The sequence below is a fragment of the Cyprinodon variegatus genome, unplaced genomic scaffold (assembly GCF_000732505.1).
Source record: "Cyprinodon variegatus isolate N-32 unplaced genomic scaffold, C_variegatus-1.0 Scaffold611, whole genome shotgun sequence".
Taxonomy (NCBI): Eukaryota; Metazoa; Chordata; class Actinopteri; order Cyprinodontiformes; family Cyprinodontidae; genus Cyprinodon; species Cyprinodon variegatus.
Genome location: NW_015151064.1, coordinates 249,445 through 272,833, shown reverse-complemented (window position 1 = coordinate 272,833; position 23,389 = coordinate 249,445). Strand labels below are relative to the sequence as shown.

General features: G+C 38.4%; 1 protein-coding gene across 1 annotated transcript in view; it reads right to left on the bottom strand.

Annotated features, from left to right (window-relative positions):
• Positions 1 to 23,389, bottom strand: part of LOC107096281 (cadherin-11-like) — an 83,764-nt gene that overhangs the window by 8,345 nt on the left and 52,030 nt on the right. Inside the window, exons 7-12 of the mRNA XM_015392865.1 lie at positions 15,458 to 15,645; positions 6,741 to 6,854; positions 6,426 to 6,565; positions 6,072 to 6,205; positions 522 to 643; positions 288 to 405 (exon numbers count right to left, since the gene is read on the bottom strand). Of these exons, the coding sequence (XP_015248351.1) occupies positions 288 to 405; positions 522 to 643; positions 6,072 to 6,205; positions 6,426 to 6,565; positions 6,741 to 6,854; positions 15,458 to 15,645 (816 nt within the window). The remainder of the gene's footprint in view (positions 1 to 287; positions 406 to 521; positions 644 to 6,071; positions 6,206 to 6,425; positions 6,566 to 6,740; positions 6,855 to 15,457; positions 15,646 to 23,389) is intronic.

The following is a 23,389-nucleotide window of genomic DNA, read 5'->3' as shown; positions in this document are numbered from 1 at the left end:
TATATATATATATATATATATATATATATATATATACAGATAGACAGACACAACACCATAATTAATACAGTGCACCCCATAAGACGTTTCTGCATTCAATAGTTTGCGAGCGAAAGTTCTGAGCATCTGCTATGAGCCACCATAAGCTTCCGTCTGGGGTCGTTTAATTCAATTTCAAATAAGGGAAGCAGGATGTTTAAATGATTATTACAGAGAAATAAACAAAAAGGATGGCTGCAAAAATAAAGCATTGAAGAAAAAAAAAGATGATTTTGAAGTTGACTTACCTCTGTTATCTTTGAGTGAGAAATTTTGGTTGTTGGCAACTTCGGGAGCAAGGCTGAAAGTGAAATGTTGTCTGTGGACCATCTCGTCTTTGTCCACTGCGCTGACTGTTTCTATAACCTAGATTATACACACAGGAGGCATTAAAATGAGACAGTTACGCTTAGACATTAGCATCAAACCCAAACACATTTGCCTTTTGGAATGTTAGCATTGCCTAGCGTAGACAACCGTACCTTCCCTGGTTCCGCAGTTTCACACATAAGGACTTCGTTGTTGGTGGCAAACTCTGGAGGGTTGTCATTTACGTCTTTCACTATGATGTTAACTCGCACTTTGGTGTCTTGGTGGTGACCTCCTGTGTTACATCAAAAGCACAGGGCATATTAATTAGTACACTGTTACTAACAGACTAAGCAGTGACATAAACATTAAAGTGAGAAAATCTTTTGTTATTGGATCTCTGATTGACTGTTCATAAAGCTATTGTTTGCGTATTATTATTATTTGGGGATAACAGTCTGTCACTAGCCTGCTATTTGTTATTCTAATTTGTTATTTTTAAGGAACAATATTTTAGTATATCTGTCTGCAGCTCATTGAGTCTTGGCTATTACATTGATGTATTAAAGAGCAGACAGGTCAGGCTTAAAGTTGTGGACTTTAATACAGGCTTAGCTGATAAAAACAAAAAATAAATCACAAGTTTTGAAGATGTTATATATTCCATCTTCCCGAAATTGATAAGGTGTGTCTCGGAACCAAGAAATAAGCATCTAAACGCCAAAATCTCGTAATTCAAAGATGCAGCCTTTGGCTTCATACAGATTCTATGAATCTAGCTTGTAGAACAGGGTTCTTCAACTCTATGTCTGGAGGTCTGGCACCCTGCATCTTGTAGATGTGTCTTTGCTTGAGATAACCAGGTCATTTAAAGAACTCTGATGAACTTTACTGCATACAAAAAGAGGTATTCAATAAATTTTATTCAGGTCAGGAAGCAGAAGCACATCTAAAAGATGCAAAACACAGAAACACATGGACTGGAACTGAAAACCTATGATCTAGAGTGGCACGTATGAACTTGATGTTAAAAGAAAGTCACAATACATCAGAACTTACGTCAAAGACACCAGAAACATGTGGGGGAGGGTGCTCTGATTATACTAAACTGAAATGGAACTTTCTTTTGTAAAAATGCTAAGCGGTAACTGGGCAAACAACACTCCATGAATGTCCCAATGTGGAGAGAATTTGCCTCTTAACACCTCATGGCAAAGTTAAGCAAAGGATGGGATAGGTTTGCCCTCTTTTTAAAACAAAAGAGTTATGTTTTAATAAGGTTAATCAATCAATCAATCAATCAATCAATCAATCAATCAATCAATCAATCAATCACTTTTAATCATCTGAGGTGGTACATTTTATAGTGGTACATTTTTTAGCCTTTTTTGCAGAGTAAAAGTACAAGATGGTGAAACCATCAGGCAGTGGGATGATTTCCTGAATGAAAACAGAAGATAGAGAGAGATGAGGAGAATGTTTTAAAACAAAGCATATCCACATGTTTAGGGTGACCAAACGTCGGTATTTCCCGGGACATATCCGTATTTCACGTCCTGTCCCGGGCGTCCCGGGTTTTTTTTAGAAAGTGAGGAAATGTCCTGATTTTTTAAATTACCTTAATTGGACCATTAAATTTACAGGCGCTAGGGCACTGCACACGGCGCTGCGTGTGACGTAATCCCTGAGCCGCGTCAGTGCAGGCAGCCCTGTTCTTAATCAGAATATAGATAGCGTGGCTGTCAGTACACCAACAACATGCAAAAGCGCAAATGTATGTTTACCGACGATTTACAAAAGAGTTTCCCTGCTTTAAGACCGGGTCGAGACACATTGGAGGCCTTGTGCACAGTGTGCAAAGCAGGCACATATGTCTCGGGTGTTCAATGGAGGTGCAAGGAATCTGAAAAGCCACCTGGACACCGAAAGTAAAGATAGTCTATTGATATGTTTGTCGTTTTTGGTACATTTTGAGTTATTTTTGCTACAAGGTGTCCTGGTTTTCCCAAATGAAAATATGGTCACCCTACACATGTTAGTATGGTCGGTCTAAGTCTAGGCCTTCACTGAGCCAGAGGTACAACTGTCATGATCTTGGAGCTGATGGTTCGCCAGGTTTTTCAAGCTTTTTAGTTAGACTAAGTCTAGCTTTCTGGAGTCTGTTCTGTTTTCCTGATTGCGACCTGTTTCTGCCCTGTGGATCCTAAGTTTTGCCTTGCCCGTGTCTGCTCTGTTTGTCTGATCTGTTTTGGAATGATTCTTGGATTCAACCGGTTTCTGAACCTGGACCTGTGTTCTGACTCCGGCTTTGGATTTCCCCTTTGGACACTGTTGCTGCTGAAACTGAAAGAGCTTAACCAAAATCTTGATGAAAACTAGTTCTATAACATAAAATGTAGGTTTAACATATTTTTGTGTGTAATGGGACAAATTTTGTAAGAGTTAAAGATTAAATATTTTTGCAGGTATACTTTTTATATTCAATACGAGGCTGAGATAATCAAAATACAGATTTGAAAGACAAAAAAAAGGATGTGAAGCATTTTCATGTTGCAGAGTTAGAAATATTTGTTGAACTTTTCAGTTTAGGTTTTATACTACCCTGTCATTACTGAGCATTTATTTAGGCTTCCTGGGGTCTAAATGTGGTTAGCATAGCCTACAGTACTTCTATCATTGTGGGCTGCTGGTCCGTTTCCATGTGTCCATCTGGCGTCATGCACGCCACAAGGAAACTAAATGGCGCTCTGCTAGGCTGAGCCCTGACCACCAAATACCAGGGTGAGGCCACAGCAGCCTGTGAAGTTTTCTGCCAGTACAGTTTAGAAGAATCTTCACACTGCTTGTGGCTTGACAAATCTCACTGATTCTCCTTTCTCTGTAATTTTATTTTTCCCCTTTCATTCTTCTGCTATTCAAGATAAATTTACTGAGTGTAAAAAATATACTTCTTCTGAAAAGAGGGGAAACATTGGGGTCTTCTACACCTTCAGAGAATTCCTAAGAAATTCAAAAGAGCCACTTTCAGAATGTTATCAGCACAAATGATTCTATCTCTGATCATTATGACCCTTCGGGTTGGTTTGGGGAGTGATAGGCAAACTGGACAATCACTGTTTTATTCTGTGCTGGCAAAAAAAACAAAAAAAAACAAAAAACATTGAGCTTTTCTGAAGTCTAATCAATGTCATTGTCATTCTTGAGTAGAGCGGTGAGAGCAAAATTGAGAGTACGAGAGTTCAGTGGCGGTAATGAGTGGCTAGCTTGCTAAAAACACCTTTTTGTCAAGGCAGCCTTTTCGTGAAAAAACAACAAATTATAAATATAATATAAAATAAATATCAGAAGACCGACTCCAGAATTAGATTTGGAGAAAAATAAAAGTGGAAAGGCATTTTAAGGCCTAAAAATTCCAGCGCTACCCATGGATGACTGGCTGTAGAGAAACAAAGTTTCCTTTTATTTTTTAGCTGGACCTGCTGAACCGGACCAACTGCAACCAGGGAAGCTAACCAAATTTTTTCAGCTTCTTTACGGTTTAATGGTTTTAGCTGCATTTAACATCTCTGTATAAGGGTTTATTCAAAAATGTCTGCTGTTATTTTTAAAGGGCACTTTTAATATATTAAGCCTTAAAAGTTGAACTCAGACACTCTTGAACTGACCTTTAAACCCCTTTTTGTATGGTAACACATGACGTTCTGTATATGAGCAGCAAGAAAAAGGAAAAAAAACTAAAATAGTCCCCTTTATATATTCACTGAGGCCCAAAATAATAAAAGAGTAATGGTGCACTTGGTTGTTCACACATTGCTTTTTTTTCCTATGAGCAGCTTTACTATAACATCCTAGTGTTAAAACTTTTAAATACACCAAATACACAACTATTGTACATGTACAAAACATCAACAGCATAAATTAAGTATTACTTTCAAAGATTGGTGAAGTTTTTAATAGCTGTGTTTACCAGTGTTGTTTTTACAGCCATTTTAGATTTAGTCTTAGTCTTCAGGATGAAAACTATAATTAGTTTTAGTCGTAATTTAGTCAACTAAAGCTTAAAAAGTTGAGTGAGTTAACCTTTACAGTTTTGAATAACAACCAGATTCTTTACCAGACTAAAAGCTCTTGCCTAGATACTACAATTGCTGTACATAGAATGCTGCTGTGCAGCTCATCATTGCTGTTGGGCAGAAGACTTTGATTTATAGAATTCAAATAAACTTTTATATTAATCAATGCCCTACTTTATACAAAAGTGTCTCACAAAACCTGTGAAAATAGCAGTTCTAGTTCAACACATCCTATTGGTTAATATAGCAGACAGAGAAGTTAACAAAATGTACAATAAAGGAATGGTTTTAGACATACGAGGTTTCCATTTAAAAGCAAATACTTCCTGATCTACTATGAGTTATGCATTACACACAGATCAATGAAATCTTCGTTGTTCCAAAAAAGCAAAGAATGAAAACATTTGTCTTTCTACTTTGATAATTTTGGTTTTATTTCATGAATTTGCCCCTTGGTTACTGCTGCTCGGGGGACAAAGTAGATTTAAATTCACAGGGTTTTGATATAACCAGAGATAACCTACAAAGATTGCGTCGTAATGCCATGGCAATCCGGAACTAAATTGAATGAATATGCTAACTAAAATCTTGACATATTCAAAGGAAACATAGAAAATGTTTTAATGAAAATACAAGTAAACATTTACATAATAAGAAAGAAATATTCAAAGATCTATGTGTCTTTTTACCTGGCTCTTTACCCAAAAATAAACAGTTTGCAATTACATATTTTCTTTGGATATAATAAAGGGATACCTTTAGGTAGAAATTAAAGAATGTTTAGTATCACCTCTTGTGAGCTGGAAGAAATAAAATCTTGATAGTTAGACAAAGCGATTTTTTACGCTTGGCAACGGATGATCAGCCACATAGTTTATTAAGTAGCGAGGGCAGGAAGGGTCATAATGCTGAGAGCGAACAATCAGTGTGGAGCATAAAACGCAGACTCTGAGCTACATGCGTGCAAAAACGCATTTCTGCACAAGCACAGCTGGAAGATCTGCCGCTACATGATTCATCTGCGGTCATGTAGAATCTACACCACTGCACAGCAGGTGGGCACAGCTGATACTGTTTAACTTGTCTAACAGATTACAGCACAATGATGCATTGTAAACATCTGACCGACCACCCGCTAATATTTATTTAGTCTCGTTTTGTTGATGAAAACTCAAACCCCCTGACTCGTCATTTTTTTTTTGTTATCAAATATCCATGTTTAGCTCAACAGTTTTCGTTATCGTCATGAAAAAAAGGAGTCAACGAAATAATTTCTTTATTGTCATTATTGATGAATACAACACTGGTGTTTACCTACCTATTATCTAGGGGTTATAAAACTACAATGACCACGGTAAATATACATAAAGACTTGCACTGTTTAAACAATGAGTATATTTAACTTAAACCACTGTTTATTGTCCAAATGTAAGCTATTCAGTGTGGTACTACACTTTCCCACTAGAACACTGGTGTTGGGCACCTTTTTTTTTGCCGGACTTGACTTCAACTAAGGAGGAAATTAAACCTTTTGATTCATCTTTGTTGGATTGGGGAGTTCATAAAATGTTTAAAAGTTTAAGGGGTATAAATGTTTTTGCAGGGTAAGCTGTAGTGATAGTGTATGCCTGTGAGTGCTAGGGTATGTACCAATCTCTGTAGCCGAAACAGAAATATTGTGCCACGGCTGCGTCTCTCTGTCCAGTGGTCTGGTGGTGGTGATCATTCCATCTTCTGAAATGCTGAAAAACTGCTCAACGTCCGTGTACCGAGGAATCATGTATCTGTTTATGAAAATAATTGCAATTACATTTTAGATATTCATGCACTTTGACACTTGGCAGTTTGGCCATAATGAGGTTAAGCTGCTCATTGAAAAGAAAAAGTGTCAAACCATTATACAGTATGTGGGAACCCTGCTTATTCTGGTATTTTAAGGTTGTACTCTCTCAGAACTAACAGTGAAATTGTATTTCTTTGTTAGGCTTGTATACTTCTTGTTACCTGACAGGGTTGTTGGCAACATCAGTGTCCTTGGCATGAACTTGTCCCACCCGGGTGCCCTGAGGGGCATTCTCCTCCACCACAAAAGTGTAACTGGGAGCTGTAAAAACAGGAGGCTCATCTGCATCCTCCACAGATATCTGCACACATGAAAACATGAAAACACCAACAAGAAACAAATGCTTCTGTAATGTTTGCCATTTTAAAACATGAAAACAAATGAGCAAACCTTGCTCTTCTAAGCTGATTGCGCTCACAATGAAATGCATATGATTGACTATTCTGCCCCTGTTTACAGAAACACTTTACACATACCTTGATGGTGGCCTCATCCTTGTAAGGTCCCCAAGCAAGAAATCGAGAATCTATGTATGGGTTGGACCCCTCCACCTTTAACGAGTACGACCTCTTTGTCTCAAAGTCCACTTGCTGAAAAAAATTGAGAAAATGAATTGTCATTACTTCACTTTGAAATGTAATAGCAGCTGTAAATGAACACAAACCCACTGCCATTCTTGCTTATACTAAAGAACAGAAATAATATCCATCCCCTGCAGAAGCTGTATTGGTTTTGCAAACTGCATGGCTGTTAAACGCTATGCTTCCATGTTATGGTAGGTGGAGCTGTTGCCACATGAATTAATCATTGGTGCCTCTGATGTCCAGCCATAAGAATTAAATAAAAAGACTTTGAATTTAAAGGTGTTCCTGGTGTGTGATAATGACATGATATAAGTGGATTATTTCTGGAATTAAATTAATCAATTGGAATTAAGTTGATTAAATTTATTGGAATTAAATTTAATTACTTTTGTCCTAGCCGCTTTCATCATCAGACAAAAACAACAGTGATTTCTATTTCTCAGGGTAGATTTAGGCAGAACTGTAATTGTTAAACCTTGTTATAGCCGAGGGTGGACAGGCCATCTGCTGTCACGTATGCAGCTCAACTGAGTCGCCCCACTAAGTAAGCAGTGCTTTTCTCATTAATCTAGCTCTGTCCTGTAGGTGGCAGCAATGCGCTTTAAAGTTATGACATCTGCCAGTGGGGCCCATTTGTGGAGTACAGGAAGAAGTTTTTCCTAAAGTATTTGAAAATGGATGGTGTTACAAAAAAAAAAGAAGGAAAAGCTGAAGAGGCAAGGGAAGAAAGAAGTGACATTTAAAAGTTGAAGCTGCTAAATGCTGCAAACATAGTGAATTGCTCTGGAGAGGCACAGCCAGCAGCAGCTGTGCCACAGTGACAGTTCAGGAAGCGAGGTGATGATGATGATGAGGGACAGAAAAATGAGCCGGTGGACGTTGAGGTCTGCCGCTCCAAACAAGTACAGAATATTTATGATTAACTGACTGTACAGATGATGTTTTGAGTTGGACTTTCTCTCTCAAAAATGTGTTAAACATTTTTTTTTTCTCCATTTCAAATAAAATAAAGACAAGCTGCTTTCGAGACTGCAATGAAAGAATGGAGGAGCTTCACAACAAGAGTCTAGCATCCAGATTGTTAAGGCATCTTGACCGGCATTTGACCCAGTGTCCCAGTTTTAAAATGTAAGAGTTATTGACACCCAGAATTTTATTTTTTGTAGAACTTTTTTTTTTCTGCTTTCATGTCATTACTACGGTGGCCCTGAAGTGCAAACTGCAACTACAAATCTAAAAGCGCAACTACATTAAGAAAAACAAAACTACATTAACCTACCGGAAAAGGTAGGTACCAGTGGGAAACATGAGACATCGCTGATTGGACGACGGCGCCGTTTGACCCTTGAACCGGAAGTTGCGTCGTCTGAACAGTCCAGCTTCTTTTAAGTGTGTCTTCAGTGTACGCAAACTAACGGAAATTTCGTGATTAGTCTTGAGCATATCCAGTATCACCTCGGACGTATTTCCTGATTCAAAATATTCCAGGATAACGGCAGCTATGTTTGGGGCGCCGACAATATCCATGTTTTCAAAAGCCGCAGCAGGCAGAATGACTTCCGGTTCGACTGTCTCGGTTCGGTTCGCGTGTGTTGTGTTCGGTTCATGCGCTGCTCCTTTTTCTCATAGGCGAAGCGTTTACACTCCAGAGCAGAAGCTGGCGGTACTGCGACCAAAGCCAACCACCAGTAGTAAACAAGAAGAAGAAGAAGCAAAGCAGCGTAGCCGGGTGTAGCAGGGGAAAAAATCAGTTGTTGTGGAGAATTGTGTCGGAATGGCGAGTGGGAAAGAACAGGAGTTGGAAGACACGCCAGCAGCACTTTATAGGTCTGCTGTATGGGACCACTTTGCATTTAGAGTGACCTACGATGACGGCGGAAAGAAAGTTGTGGATAAAAGTGCAACAGTGTGCAAGCATTGTGCAACACGTTTTGTTTATGCTAATAGCAACATGACCAACATGTCATGCTAACCCTGAAATCCCTCATACTGGCTCCTGTCTGCTCCGCTCTGAGTTCCTTGGAGATCGTAGAGAGCATGCGCCAGATGATTAAATTCAAAGCAGCAAAACATGCGGAAATGATCCAGGGTTTCCGCGAATCATTAAAAATAATTACAATTCATTATTTATTAATTTTTTCATTAATTTCATAAAAAAAAATGTCATTAATTTTTATAATTTTTATTAATTTTTGTATTTTTCGGTGTAACAATAAACATATACTGGACCGAACCGAAAACCGTGACCACGAAACCGTGAACCGAACCGAACCGTGGATTTTGTGAACCGTTCCACCCCTAATATATATATAAATAGTAAATAAATAAATCTTTAAATTAGTAATTTAAAATTCCGATCGTTGCTAGCTTAACTTAACTTTTTTCTGTTAACATTTTTCTGTAAATGACCAATCAGAGGACAGAAAATGCTGACATAAGGGTGGGCCCTCTAGATGGCCCAGTGGGGGCATATCTGAAATCTGATTGGTTGAAGAAAATAGTCCTTGCTAACAGAGGCTGAAATCTGATCGGACAAAAAATATAGCAACTAAATAAATATATTGGAAGTGCCGCAGCCATGGATTGTTTGGAATAAATAAATACATAATACCAAATTAAAGTTTAGGTTATGACTGTAGGTCAGTGTTTCTGATAGATTTTAGATCAGCTGTGAAGGCCTTGAAGGCCACCAATATAAAAACAGTTATGCTTAGTTGCTACAGTTCATCATGTCTATGGAATAATAACTCTCATTGTAATTAAAAGTGTCTTTGCAAGTAGATGCTCACACTCACATCTGTTTTCATGCTTGATCTGATGATGCCATTTTAACTTGAAAGTGTTATCTATGCATGCTAAGCAGTATGTGCGTGTGCATGCATGTGAGATCATGAGGTTTAGATTCATCCCAAGGGAAATCAAAACCTTTTGTGTCCTGAAGAGATCATCAAAAGAAATTAAAAGCAAGCTCGTACCTTTGCACGCTCACATGCATGCACACACCCTCATGCATGCATACACACTTTTAAATCCGCACTATGAGTAGCCGTTACTCATCTCTATTCTCTCCTTCTCATAGACAGACACACAGGGATGAGCTTTAATCAACTATTCTCTTTTAACTGTGTCCTGACGAAAGCAGTCTACAGAATATGAAGGAGCCTTGTGTGCAAGTGTGTGCGTTAACTTCAGGGAGAAAGAGGGGGATTATTATGAATATCATCATATCAGACTGATTATCAAAAGAGGGAGAGAATAAGAGGGTGGTGACAGGATGAGAGGGAGGCAGGGACAGAAAAGAGAAAATAAAAAAAGTTGGTCACATCTTTGCTGGGTTTTTTTCTATACCCGTAAATTATACTAATCATATTTATCAGGAATATAATGTGTGTGTCCTTTAAAAAAGAGGTTACTCTCTGATAATGAGTTAGATCCCATAAAACCCTGTGGACTTTATTTGTCAAAATGGTAATCTTAATTGAATACAGGAGAATTTATGCAGTATGCACAGAATTACATACCTTGACATGTGGGTTTTCATAAACCGTTCCATCCCTATATATATATATATATATACAGTATATATACATCATCAGTCATATTTACATCTCTTTTAATCCTTTTTTTTTTCAAATCAGCATCAAAAAACACATTTTTGTAAGATTTCACTTACCAAATGAGGATCAGGTAACAAACCTTAAGAATTGTCAAAAGCTGCTCACTTAAACCCCTGATCCACCAACACAGGGCTGCCTACTTGTAGCTTGTTTGCAAGAATCTGTTTATGCAACTTTTTTTTTTGTATTTGTAGTGGCAGGAAACCGACGTGCAAGTGTATTACTACAACCTGTAAGGCTAAAGTGAGAAAGTTGGTCTTACTCTGGGTAATAATATTGATATCAAAACTTGTTTTTTTTTTGTTTTGTTTTTTTTTTGCATTTAGAACTTTTTAAAACTGCAATTATATTGCAAAGAAATACACTTCATGCCCTAAATTTGTACTACGCTGCTTTTCTCTGTACAGATTGATTTTTGAAGCCAGATAAACTTTAGTATTTAATTATCTAGAAACACAAAGAGGTAGAAATGTATCTTTACTTTGCTAATTTAGGCATAATTTTGGTTGAAATAAATCATTTTAGTTTTTCCCTAAGAAAATCTGAATATAAAAAAAAGAAGGACCCATAAAAGAAGGTCATTTATTTAAGGACTGTGGGTCCACAAAAAAACTCAAATCAATGGTTAGTAATGAATATGCCTTTCATTCTAGATTAGGCCTCTTTCTGTTTTAGGTGCCGCTTCATTTGGGAGATTGCTTCTCTGTTAGATACTGGCCCCAGTTTGTCCTACAGAGCAAGTTGCAGTCTGACAGCCACATCATAGAGCTAACGTTTGTGGACAACATTTGTTTCTTCTTTTGTTTGTTTGAAATGTGTTTTCTGAGGACATGCTCCTCTGAGTTCCATCAACAATCAGCTGCCATCCCTGGCTGCTAGCAAAGCTGCAGCTTTCATGGCATCAGTAAAAGGGTTGGTAATCCCTCATTATTCAAATAGAGTTGCTGAAAGTGGCCCATGAGAAACTGTCATGACTGAAGCAGATGGTACAGGCCAGTCATCCTGTCCGTCCTAATGGGAAATGAGAGATGTCTTACAAATTGCAGCTCTACCAGGACAGCAGTGCATTTGAGCTCAATGATACGTGGCTAAAAGCGTTAACTCCTCACACACATGAATGTTTATCATCTACTCAGGGTCAGTGGAATCAAAGTGAGGGGTAAAAAAGGGGCTGGCTGCTTTTTTAGAATTAAAAAATGATGGAACTCCGGACATAAATCAATTCTCCTTTCCCACTGGACAAAAAACATTTTAAACCCGGGAGCAATCGTCTTTTAGTGGCAGTGGGAACAGCTCGCTGACATATGTCTACCTGGTTGAAACGACTCGCCTTGGCTCTGGTTGTGATCTGATCGTGATCTAAATTACGTGATAGCATTGAACGTGATGTACGGATGTCAACACACCGCGCAAGCCACGTCTGATTTAACAATATTTGTTAAACATGGCACAGCACTAGTAAGAGGGATTAGGAAAGATGATAGAGTGAAACAATAAAGCGCACTTACTATGCCCTAGCTTCCTTCCATGTTGCTTTCCATTGTTTACTTTCCTGATTTCTGTCCAATGGTGACATCATCAGTGCTAACCCTGCTTTATAGTGCCACCAGACACGCAGCCGTGGTGAGACAGAGCCTGAGATTAGAGCCAGCTTTCTGCCAGTGGGAAATGCTGGTTGTAAGTGGGTCAATCCATGTTTGAAAAACATGTGTAAACCCGCTATGTTAAGAGAGACAGAGGCTAAGAAGACACTCACAGGAATAAACATGTTCACAGAATAACGGCCTATTTTGTCTGTAGCAAAGACTAGAGGTAATGAATCCCGAAGTCCTTTCATTCTAATCTTGAGGGTCTTAAACCATGCTCGTGTTTTATTTGCAAAACTATTGCCTAAAAGAGCTACAGTAGATGTGATGTATGTCAATTGCAAATAATTAGTCAAAAAAGAACTAAATGATTCTAACGCAATGTCTACGCATTTTACTACCGAAAAAATAATTTACTGCACCTGCTTACAGTTAAACCTGCTGCTTTTATTGTAAGTTTAACTTTTAAAATAAATTGTTTTAAGGGCTATTTTGAATTGACAATAACACGTAGGACTGTGCAAAGTATCAGGGGAACAGATAAAGCATGATTGGAGTTTTTCTGTGGGAGAGAAGAGGCCAACTTCCTAAATCCAATAAATGAATCATTCTTCAGAAATTGGTAACCCTATGTGTAACCTGGTTGTATTTCTCTTTTGTTATAATTACACAAAATGTTTTTATTTGGTTATTTGCATTTTTACTCACCTGACTGAAACACCTCTAGAAAATATGTCATTGTTTTCAACTGTTTGACTTTAAGAGTGGAAGCCCCTTTTTTTATTTCTTCTTCTGTGGTATTGGCTTTAAATTGTTCGCACCCCTTAGACCCTCCCCTTTTGTCATGTTGTCCTGTGGGAGAGGTGTGTGCTATTTAATTTTCATCTGAATAAATTCAGTTTATTTATAGATCTATTAAGTTAATTTTTGTTATGTACTTCTGTTTTGTGTAGGCAGCCTTTAACACGATTGTTTTCTTGTGTATTGTTCTCATCAGGTACAATAAATTGAGAAACCGTCCTTTTAAAGAAAAACTGTCACTGCCTGATCACTTAATAAAACCAGTACAATGCAGGAAGGATCCGGTTACATATGCTGATAGATAAAATGATCTTTTTGATCCATATAGAAATAGGATGATGTGTTATCCCTCCAAGAGAGAAAATACTTATACGATATTTTGTGTATAAGATTTTCAATTTTGATAATTGTGTAACATTATATACTTGTTTGAGTTCAAATAAATAATTTTGTATCATTTTTATTGCATCAAAAAAATTTAATTATTGAATTACAATTCAATAAATTAATTTAAAAGATGGCGCTATTACGCTTTTTGTTACTTACTGTGTGCGCTGGTAGTGGATTTAACAGAGGAGACACATATTTTGAGCTGAGTTGGCTCTAAACCTGTTCCCGACCAAGTGAAGTTCACTGGGTCAATTTCCACAGTAACCAACTCAGACTGAGCGCTAATCAGCTGTATGAGACCAAAATGAGAACAAATAAACAGTGCTTTGCTACTTAGAAAATGTATTGAGTTAAGCTACAAGTTATTCTAGATTAAATTAAGCTTCACTAGACTGAATCTACCCACCGGAGACATTTAGCAGGCTAAGGCTAAAACATCAAACTTATGGTGTGTTCACACCAAATGTGTTTTGGGCATCAAAATGTCTGATTTACATGCAAAGTCTACAGGGGACGGCGTAGAAGTCCAGCGGTTTGAGCACTGGAAGAGGCGCATCCGAGTGCTGTAAAACAGTTTAGAGATGTTATTTAGAAAAATAAACAAGTTATAGTTACTTTGCCAAAAACATATTTATGCTGGTACTTTATCTAATATGTCAGGTAATTTGAATAACTCCTGTAATCAGAACTTTAAGTGAAATATTCAAAGCTTCATATTAATTAATGAATATTAAAAACATATTCATGTGAAACATGACATGTCGGTACGTGATGTTGGGCAAAAGAGAATAATTATGTAAAGCGGATTATGTTTTTGTTAGAATAGAAAAAGAGTTAAGCAGATTAGATGTTTGAAAACATCAATGATAGCCTGGAACTTGTTACCTATGAAGCAAAAAACAGAAAAAAAAAACATTTTCAAGCAATTTGCAAAAAAAATAAAAAATTAATTTGCAATAAATTCACACAATTTTTCTTTAGAAAGGATGCGACTGAATCAAGCTCTGCTCCTGCATCTCTTTCCTGTCTGTGTTCAAGGGATGCTGAACACCTGGACATTGCAGATCCTAAGCCAGTCAAAATGACCAAAGCCTACCTCAGCTCTTTGCTGGTGAATGGGTGAATCTTTAAAACAGGAGTTTAATTTTAATTTAAATGTTTTCAATTCTTTTTCTGTGCAAGTACAAGGAAATTGAAGTTATGTGAATTTTTAAAATGCAAAGCTCTGCCACAGCCAACTATTGTTAACTTATGCCTTATTTATGAGTTACCTGTATTGCTCTGGGGCAGATTAATTACAGTTTTGATAGAGGAGAAAGGAGCATTATTCACTATTATCACCAACTCATTGTCATGCACACTACAGGTGTTGAGGCTGGAAGGAGAGCCCTTACCTCTAAGCCTGCTTCAGCACAGAACTGAAAATGGATCAGTTAAGCATAAGGTTGTGTGGTTACTGGAATTAAATTCAGCTAAAGATTTTTCCCAAACCTCCAGAGATCACAAACGTTGTTAGAACTACCTATAGTTTGTAGCATAATATATAATAGATACTCAATATAACAAAATGTAATCTTTATTAAAATAAAAGTATAAATAAACTCAGTGAGTTTTACATCCTATCCAGATGTAATCGCTGTTTATTTAACATGTTTACATTAATTTCACTCAACCCTGATTGAAATTAACCTTTGGATAGAATCAAGTGGTTTTACATGCATCTTGTTTTCATCGTGATGTTCATCAACATGCATCAACACAATTAACTTTTCTTTAATATAAGCACAGCTTCTATATTGGGCTTTCTAAACGAGCAATTACAAATATTTTAATTAATTTTACTGGTGTATGCAGCAAAATGTCAGCAAAAAATGAAAAAAATAAATAAATGTTACAAAAATTTCTGGTAAGCAAGCTAAGCTAGAGGTTTAGAGTTTTTAGCCCTTTTTGGCCAGTTTTTACGGTATAAATGAAAAAAGAAAATGGTTGGATGATATATGAAATTATGGGGAACTAATATATACATGCATGGTTTGATAGGGATAAATGAATGTATAACCTATGCTATGAAATAAAGCCTGAGAGTAAATATTCCCCCCACACCAAAATTTGTAATTCTACATTTTTTTCCTGAAGTCTACCAACCTGTCTGGCTGGTTTTCTGTTTAAACAAATCTAGAATGTTCTGTACATTGCTCTCCCCATCATCTCTTACCTTCTTGATTTTGATAACAGCCTCTCGGGTCTCTGAGTCGGTTGACAGTTCAAACATGCTCATTCCATCTCCATCGATGAGGCGGTAGTTAACAAGTCCGTTGTCTTCAAGATCAGGGTCTTTGGCCTTAAGGCGGCCAACCTCCTCTCCCGGCACCTTGTCCTCTGACACTGACATGGAATACACACCTGGTAGGAGCAAAAGAAAAAAGAAAATCATTTGCCTGGCTGGTCGCCGTGGTCACGGCTTGCTTTGGTATTCAACACCTTGGAACGTATTTGCAGGAGTCCTGCCCAGCTGCCAGCATGTTTGCTGGTTATGGCAGGGTCAGTTTTGGAGGGCAGCAGGGTATTAACTAAATATACCATCTGCCTCATATGGACCCAATGGTTATTAACATCTCCTCTGGTGTTAGGCGTATGTGTGTGTGTGTGTGTGTGTGTGTGTGTGGTTTTCAGAGAAAGAGAGATAGAGAGAGAGGGGGGGGTGAGAGAGCACAAATATCCAGATCTTGATTTTCAGAAAGCAGGAGCACTCGTATGTTTTTTACCATTCCTTATCTTACCTTTGTCATCCTACTGTTCTGCCTCATCCTTCTGTCCCTACTCATACATTTTCTACTCTCATTTTCCTTCAATCTCTGTTTCTCTTGTCATAAAACGATTCCCTACTATTGAACCGATCATCTCCTTTCTGTAGTTTGTCCCACACCCCTCTACCTCGCCTCCACCCACTCTGGGATTTTAAACAGGAGTTATTTCAACTTGCGCATTATTGAAACGTTTATCCTGCTCACCCAGTTGTAAGCTATCTTTTGAATTATGAAGTTTCTTTAGTCATGTAACATCTAAGAAAATGCATTCAGAACATCAAATAGAAATATTCCATAAAAACAAGACATGTAACTTCAATTCCCACCATCTTAAAGGTTTTTACTTTTCTCCAACACTCTGAATCGATCCCTTCCAAATCTAAACTAACCTTTCATCTCTTTATTTGTACCTGCAGTATTGATGACAACATATTGCCTTTTTTTTTTGTAAACCCAAACATTATCACCATGATGATCAATGCAATATTTACAAGTGTGCAGAAATAAATGAGTAGAGGACAAAGCACTGTCTCAGGCCTTTCTCTCGCTGTTTCCCTGAAGCTTTCCTGGAGTGTAAAACCATCATGGAAGCCACCATCATGGCTCATGTCCAACATATTTATCAACTTTACTTCGTTAAGGATGGCGTCGGCTTGTTTAAGTTTCCTAGGTGTCCTAAGGATCCTGCCCATCTCTACTGTGCTTTTTTAAATTTCCCTCCTTAGTTCCATCATTGAAATAATTGCTTGGTTTGTCAGTGAAACAGTAACGTGACTAATGCATCAATAATGTATCATGTGCCGCTGCCAACAGCCGTACCTCGCCCCATGGGAGAGAGAGAGAAAATTGAGCCAGACAATTGTTATTAAGAACCTGTTGACATTGCTCCCGGGGTTTCATGGGTGTGGAGTTCCACATCCATGCCCAGATCATATTGAGGTAAGAGAAATAAACAATAAAAAATATTCAGAAAAGAATTGGAGGCTGATGTGGAGCTTAAATCGTAGATTGTTGCTGTCCCAGATGAGGCGCCAAAGCAAATTTTTTATTAGCTTATGAAATACCAACAACAGACCCGTTAGTATCTCTGCATTCTGTATCTGTTCCATCATCCAACCCCTCTCCATCTCTCATTTTCTTTTGCCCTCTCTTCTCAATCTTTGCTCATTCTCACTTCTCCTCCCTTTCTTCCTCTAGTTCACTTCATGCCTTCCTCTCCGGTTCTCCCTACCCTTTTAGGTTAAAGCTTAATTTATTCTTCTCCCTTGCCCTTTTCCTCCTGCTCTTCCCCTGTCCTATCCTTGCTTGTCCTAAGCAGCTTAACTTCAGTGACTTTTGGCAGTTGACTTAAACATTATATGGCAGAACACACAGCCAGCTTTGTGTACCTAACGACAGACAAAAATGTAGTGCATATACAACACATTTAACTTTACGTTCCCAATCATCCCACAGCCGCAGAAATGACTTTCTCTTTTTTATGATGTTGTTTAGCATTGTATAATCCTTACTTAGAGAGTAATGGGGTTTATGATTACAAGTGAAATAAACAGGAGGCTGACAGTGAAGTAGGGGTGGGTATTGCCAAAGAAGTGACGATTCGATTCGAATCACGACTCACAGGCCACGATGCGATTCTATCACGATGCATCACGATACTTGAATTATTGCGATGCATTGCAATATTTTCTCCTCAATGTTTTGTTTTTGAATGACTCGGCGCAGTACCCCGCAGCCGGAAATGCTTGTGACACAAGGCAGCGTGCGTCAACACATCCGCAGCGACATCTACTGGACTGGAAGTTGTATTACACTTGTTTTTGGCTGATGTTCGCCAACCATTCATGCAGTTTTATTTATTCATTTCTTTAAATTAATAATCGATACTTGGCGTCAAGAATCGATGCAGTAGATCACGAAAATTAGAATCACGATGCATCATCATGACGATTATTTTGCACACCCCTACAGTGAAGGGGTTATGAACGAGGGGGTGAGACCCCAGGCCGGGGGTCGAACCCGAGTCGGCCACGTCGAGGACTAAGCCCTCCATACATGGGTCGTATGTGCTAACCACTGCGCCATCAATATGCAGTATTCTAAAGTTTTTACAAGATTTGAAATAAAATTTGTTAAAGTATCGACCTGCATTTAAGATAAAAAAGACATGAGTTAAGTAAGAAAAAAAGAGAAAAACTTTTCTAATGACCAAAACACTAAATCAAACTATATATTCCAATAAAAAAAAAAAAGGAAATACTTGCAGGAGCAAGTACTTTTTGTGCTACACTTACTTTTTATTTCTACATTTGTACGCTGTTACAGAGTTGACATCTAACTTTCTAGAGTACTATAATTTCCCTATGATCCACTTCTAATGTAGTTGAAAGGGAAGCTTTGCAACAACTTATGCCAGGCAAGAAAGCATCAGATTTACTTACTTCTTATTGCAGCTACAGGTTTCCAAGCTTGTGAAGCTGTGAGTGCTTTTTATCTAAAAACTTAGAGCAGCCTCTTGTTATAAATAAAGGCCTTAAATGAAGGACCTGTGAAGCCTTGGTCAGATTGCTGCGAGAGTGATGGCTTTCTGATGAATACTCATAGTTGTTATTTTTCTGGCATGTTCTGTCACTGAAAGCAGTGAGCAAAATTAGATTGGATTGAATTAGAATATTATTGTAAATATAGGCACAGCAAATAATATAGAAAAAAACAGAATAAAAAAAGTTCCAATACACCCACTTTAAACCATGTGGAAAGCCTGTTGGTACAAGTTTAATCTTTTAAACTGGCAAATGATCAGCTAATATCAAATTAAAAGTAGATGAAACCTTTGGTATTTTAATGTAAGTTAAGTACAAGGTAACTCTGCGAGAAAATTTTCACCATTTTGTCAACATTCTTGGTTGATCGTGTAATCGTATAAATGAAATGTCTTCAGTGAAACTTTTTAAGCAATGGCAACGATTCATTTATAAGTGATGTTGTAAGTAATGTCAGGCTGTCGACATAAAGTGAATTTAAAAGATAAAAATCAAGTCTTGAATAATAAGACTGGTACTATGGTAGGTAATCTTTCACTAATATTTTTACAAACTCGGATGGACCAGTTGTAGCCTTACATAGATGCTTAGTTTGAATTCAGCGGCTGTGTACTTGGAAGGCCAGATTCGTCGGCCAATTATATCCAATCCGAACCATTTAGGGGCTGGTTCGGATTGGAAGACTCCTCGTTATGCGGCTGACAAATGCAGCCTTCTTTTCCCAGTTTTGAAGGATGTGTCTGGTGTACCCTACATAGCCTTCGTATCGCGTATTTCCAGAAAGCCCGCTGCTCCGTGCTCAAAGAAAAAAGGTAAATGTTGCCAAACAGTGGTGAATATTGTAAGTGTAGTTTAATGTAATACAATAACACGAATAGTTCCATCTGAAATTTATGCAAATATATTTTTTTAAATGGTTATTGACTCAGATATGTGGCAGGTAATGTTTGGTTTATTAAAAAGATTTATTTATCTCTGTGCAAATGAGGTTGGCTGACATTTATGCAGAGATTCTAATATCTGCAGTGTGGAGACTATAAATCTGATATTCGTGACATTCGTGGTACTGTGGCTGAAGCTGCTTGAAAATATTAGGACCCAGAACAGTAGTGAGAAGTTCAGTATCCATTCTTTGCCTGCTCAACTGTCACAGTTGCTATGTGACAGAGCTTATGGGCGGATACAGCTGAAGAAGGCTGGACATGTTTGATCCAGTCAAAACTCTTCCAGCCTCCATATTTTCGCGGTCCCCAAAGGACCCAGTTCAGGTAGACCAGGGCCGTTTCTCAATATGCGTTCTTGAGCGTTCTCGTGTGCTTGTGACACATCATCAGCCACAGCCCGAGCACTGTTCCAATTGCAGAGAACGCCAGACCTAGAATGAACCAAATCCCTGGATATTGTTCTCGCCCCGCCCTATTTACCCAGCATGCATCAGAGCAGACTTGTCGGTTCTTGAGATTGACAGCTGTCCCAGCATGCACTGCGGCAGCAGCTTTCAATGGAGCGCTCCATTGAAAGTTAAAAGTTCTCTTTTCTGTTGCTGTTGTTCAATAAAAGTATGTTTGAAGATTATTTGAGGCGAGAATATTATACTTTAAAGCGTCACTATATGGTCCTTTTACCTATTTAATGCGTAATTAAAAAAAAGATTTCTGAAGTTGAGAGGACAGCGGCAACCAGTGGAGCTCCGAAGCTGACGGCAGCCAGGGCTAACCGTAGCCTGTCTGCAGCAGCCCTCTCTCTGCATAGCCATGTGTGAAGGACCGCTGGCTCTGATGGCAATTTTTTTTCTTTTATTTGGCAAAATGTTCATTTGATTTGTGTTTATCTGACTGTGTTCATTATTATTCCCCCCCAAAAATAAAAAAAAGTCAGAATTCATTATTATCTAAAGACTATTATTAACAGGAGGTGAAATGCAGCTCTAGACGAGCCGAGCATGTGGTGCGTGCTCCCGTTTTCACCAAGTCCACACTTTCCTGTGTTCTTCTCAAGAACATACTTAGTGAGAACATGAGTCTGTACTCGCGTTCTAGTGAATTGAGAAATGGCCCAGGTCCTTGGAAGACGCAGCCTCTGAAATTGAACATACCATCAGAGCACGTCACAGCAAGGAGAGGCAGGTAAGTTGTTCCAAAGAACAGTTTTAGTATGCTGGAGAAAATACTCAGTCATCCAGCTCATAGGCATTCCAAAAAAGTTACAAAATAAAATATAAATCCACTGGACTTTGTTTCCAAGTTTGAAGACATTTTACTTCCATTTTTTTTATATTGAAAAATGTTCCTGGATTGGAAGCGAAATGTCTTCAAACTTGGAAACAAACTCCAGTGGATTGTTTTTTAACTTTTTTGGAAGGATTTTAGTAGTTTGCCAGTTTGGCAATATTTTAGTTATAGCAAGTCAGACAAAAAACAAACCACAGTGATTTGTAAAATATGCCGGGAACCGGTAAAACCAAAGTCTGATAACACAACCATCGTGTTTTATCAGCTTAGCCGCGATAATGACACGTCTTAGGTCAGAGCTCTCCACTAATGTGATACTGGAGCCAGGCTTATAGAAGGTCAGAAGACTCTGCCTGCAATCATATCATAGGACAGAAGAGCCCGGTCCCAGTAACCATACTGGTTCTTCTGTCTTCACTATTTTTAAAATAGAAAAGACAGAAATAAAGAAATAAAAAAAGAAAGAACCTGTGGAATATTGATGAAAAAGTAGGAACATAACATTGATGACAGTTCTGGGGAAATAAAATGTTCAAAGAAAAGGCTGCAGATATTCAAAAATCAATTCTCTTTAAACAGTTTGAAGAAAATCACCTGTTTTTTTTTTTGTCACTGTTTCTGTTTCAATAAGACTTAGGGACTTATGGAGTGCTTGCTTGAATTAAATTAACAGTATTCAATCTGAAAAACCACACAAAGAAAGAAGGAAATTATAAGAGTTTTATTATTGACAATGATTTAAGTCTTTAGCACTCAGACTAAAGCTGGAAACATTGGTGGTAAAATTGACTTTAATATGCATGAGCTAATGGATAAGAACAGGAAGAATCCCCACAGGCATGAAACTGTTGGAGGAACATAGAAGGTTCTTTCTATAACTGAAGGTTCACATGCTTGTGCTTCAATGGTGAAGTCCATCCGCCTGATGCCAGAGCTTCACTTGAAAAGATGTCTGATGCCAGAGCTTGAAACTGAAAAGATGGATGGCAGCTAGAATATGGAGCAGGTTCGCATGAACCTCCATAATGAGCAAATGTGAAGGTGGAGAGAAATAAACTTCCCTCAGGGAAAAGTCTTCTGTCGGACTGACTGGGGATGCCTGGTGAATCCGCTATAGACAGAGGAGACACTTCCCCAGGGACCAGGGAAACAGCGGCATAGAGTGAATCCAGATAGAGCTAGGTAACGACAGTGGAGAAGGGGAAGGAGGACGGTTGATTCAGGGTCAAAATCTGACTAAATCTTTGAACAATTCCAAGATAATTTAACCATGACTCGTAAATTAAACAGCAGATAAATGTTTAAATACCAGCTGGCAAGATTAGCAAAGATGGTTAAATAATGTCTGGCTCAATTCTGCTGACATGGTGGATGAGTTGACGATGCCTCTGTAAACACTGATGGCTGCTAAGAATCACAACTAAAAGGCAACCCAAAAACATATGCTTCAAAAAAAAAACAATGAAATAAATCTGCATTAGTCATTTCAATATGAATACAGATCTAAAACTTTTTGTTTTCTCCTTGGCCCCCTGGGCTCCGCTTAGATCCGCCCCTGGATCTGTGAGACTCAGTGTTGCCTCTGGAGAACAAAGGCTGGGAGAAATGTGTGCGATACCTACAATCCAACACACTTTGTTTGGTTTTTGAAGGATGAGAGATCATGAAACAGGGATGGAAATAAAACGTGGAAAAACAAGCCTCGGAAAAAATGCATCTCAACTGTAGAAAGTCAGGGTCAGGTGACTTTGAGCTGAAAGCAGATGGGAGGGGTTGAGCTGCATGCTGGATGATTGAGGGAGCAGATGACAGAGGGAGTCCAGGTGTGGTGGGCTGGGAACCACTAATCCCTGCAGGTGTGCAGAGAGAGAGGCAACGGAGAGGCAAGCTTGTCCATGGAGGTGATGCTATTTAATGGAAACTAAAAGAGGTGCAGGAGGAATGAGAGAGGGCCTGGAAGACGGCTTGCCTGAGCGATCTGGGCTGAGACTAACCCAGAGCAGGAGGAAAATTCCCCAGGCTGGTAACTCAGTTAAGAAGAACGGGAGTGACCTTAGAGACGCACCGGCATGTGAACTGGGCGGTAGAGTGTGCTGGAACCTCAGAGACCAAGAATAGAGATTGAACAAACAAAATTAGAGGCAACAATGCGCATTGCAACTAAAAGTTTATCAGGTTTATAAATCAGGGTCATCGTAGTCAAAGTCTGACACAGCGAGCCAACTATAGTCTGAAAGTCCTTTAGGCTGGGCTCTGAATGCTGATTGGACTTAGAGGAGGTGTACTCCAAAGCCAATGGCCCTGCTTCAAAGACGGATGAGCCTCTGATCAGATGTGGTAAATAAGTGATACAGTTTATTCAGTTGAATTTTCACCTATATAACAAACGGAAACAGAGGACCCTGAATTCAGCCAGGCAAGATCAGATAGTGTAAAACATTTGATTGAAATGTAAACTGCTGCAGGTTGAGGATCAATCACCAGCACTACAGGTTAGCCTCATTTATAAAGGTGCTTTAAAAAAAACAAATAGTACAAACTGATACTGATATCAACGGCAATATAT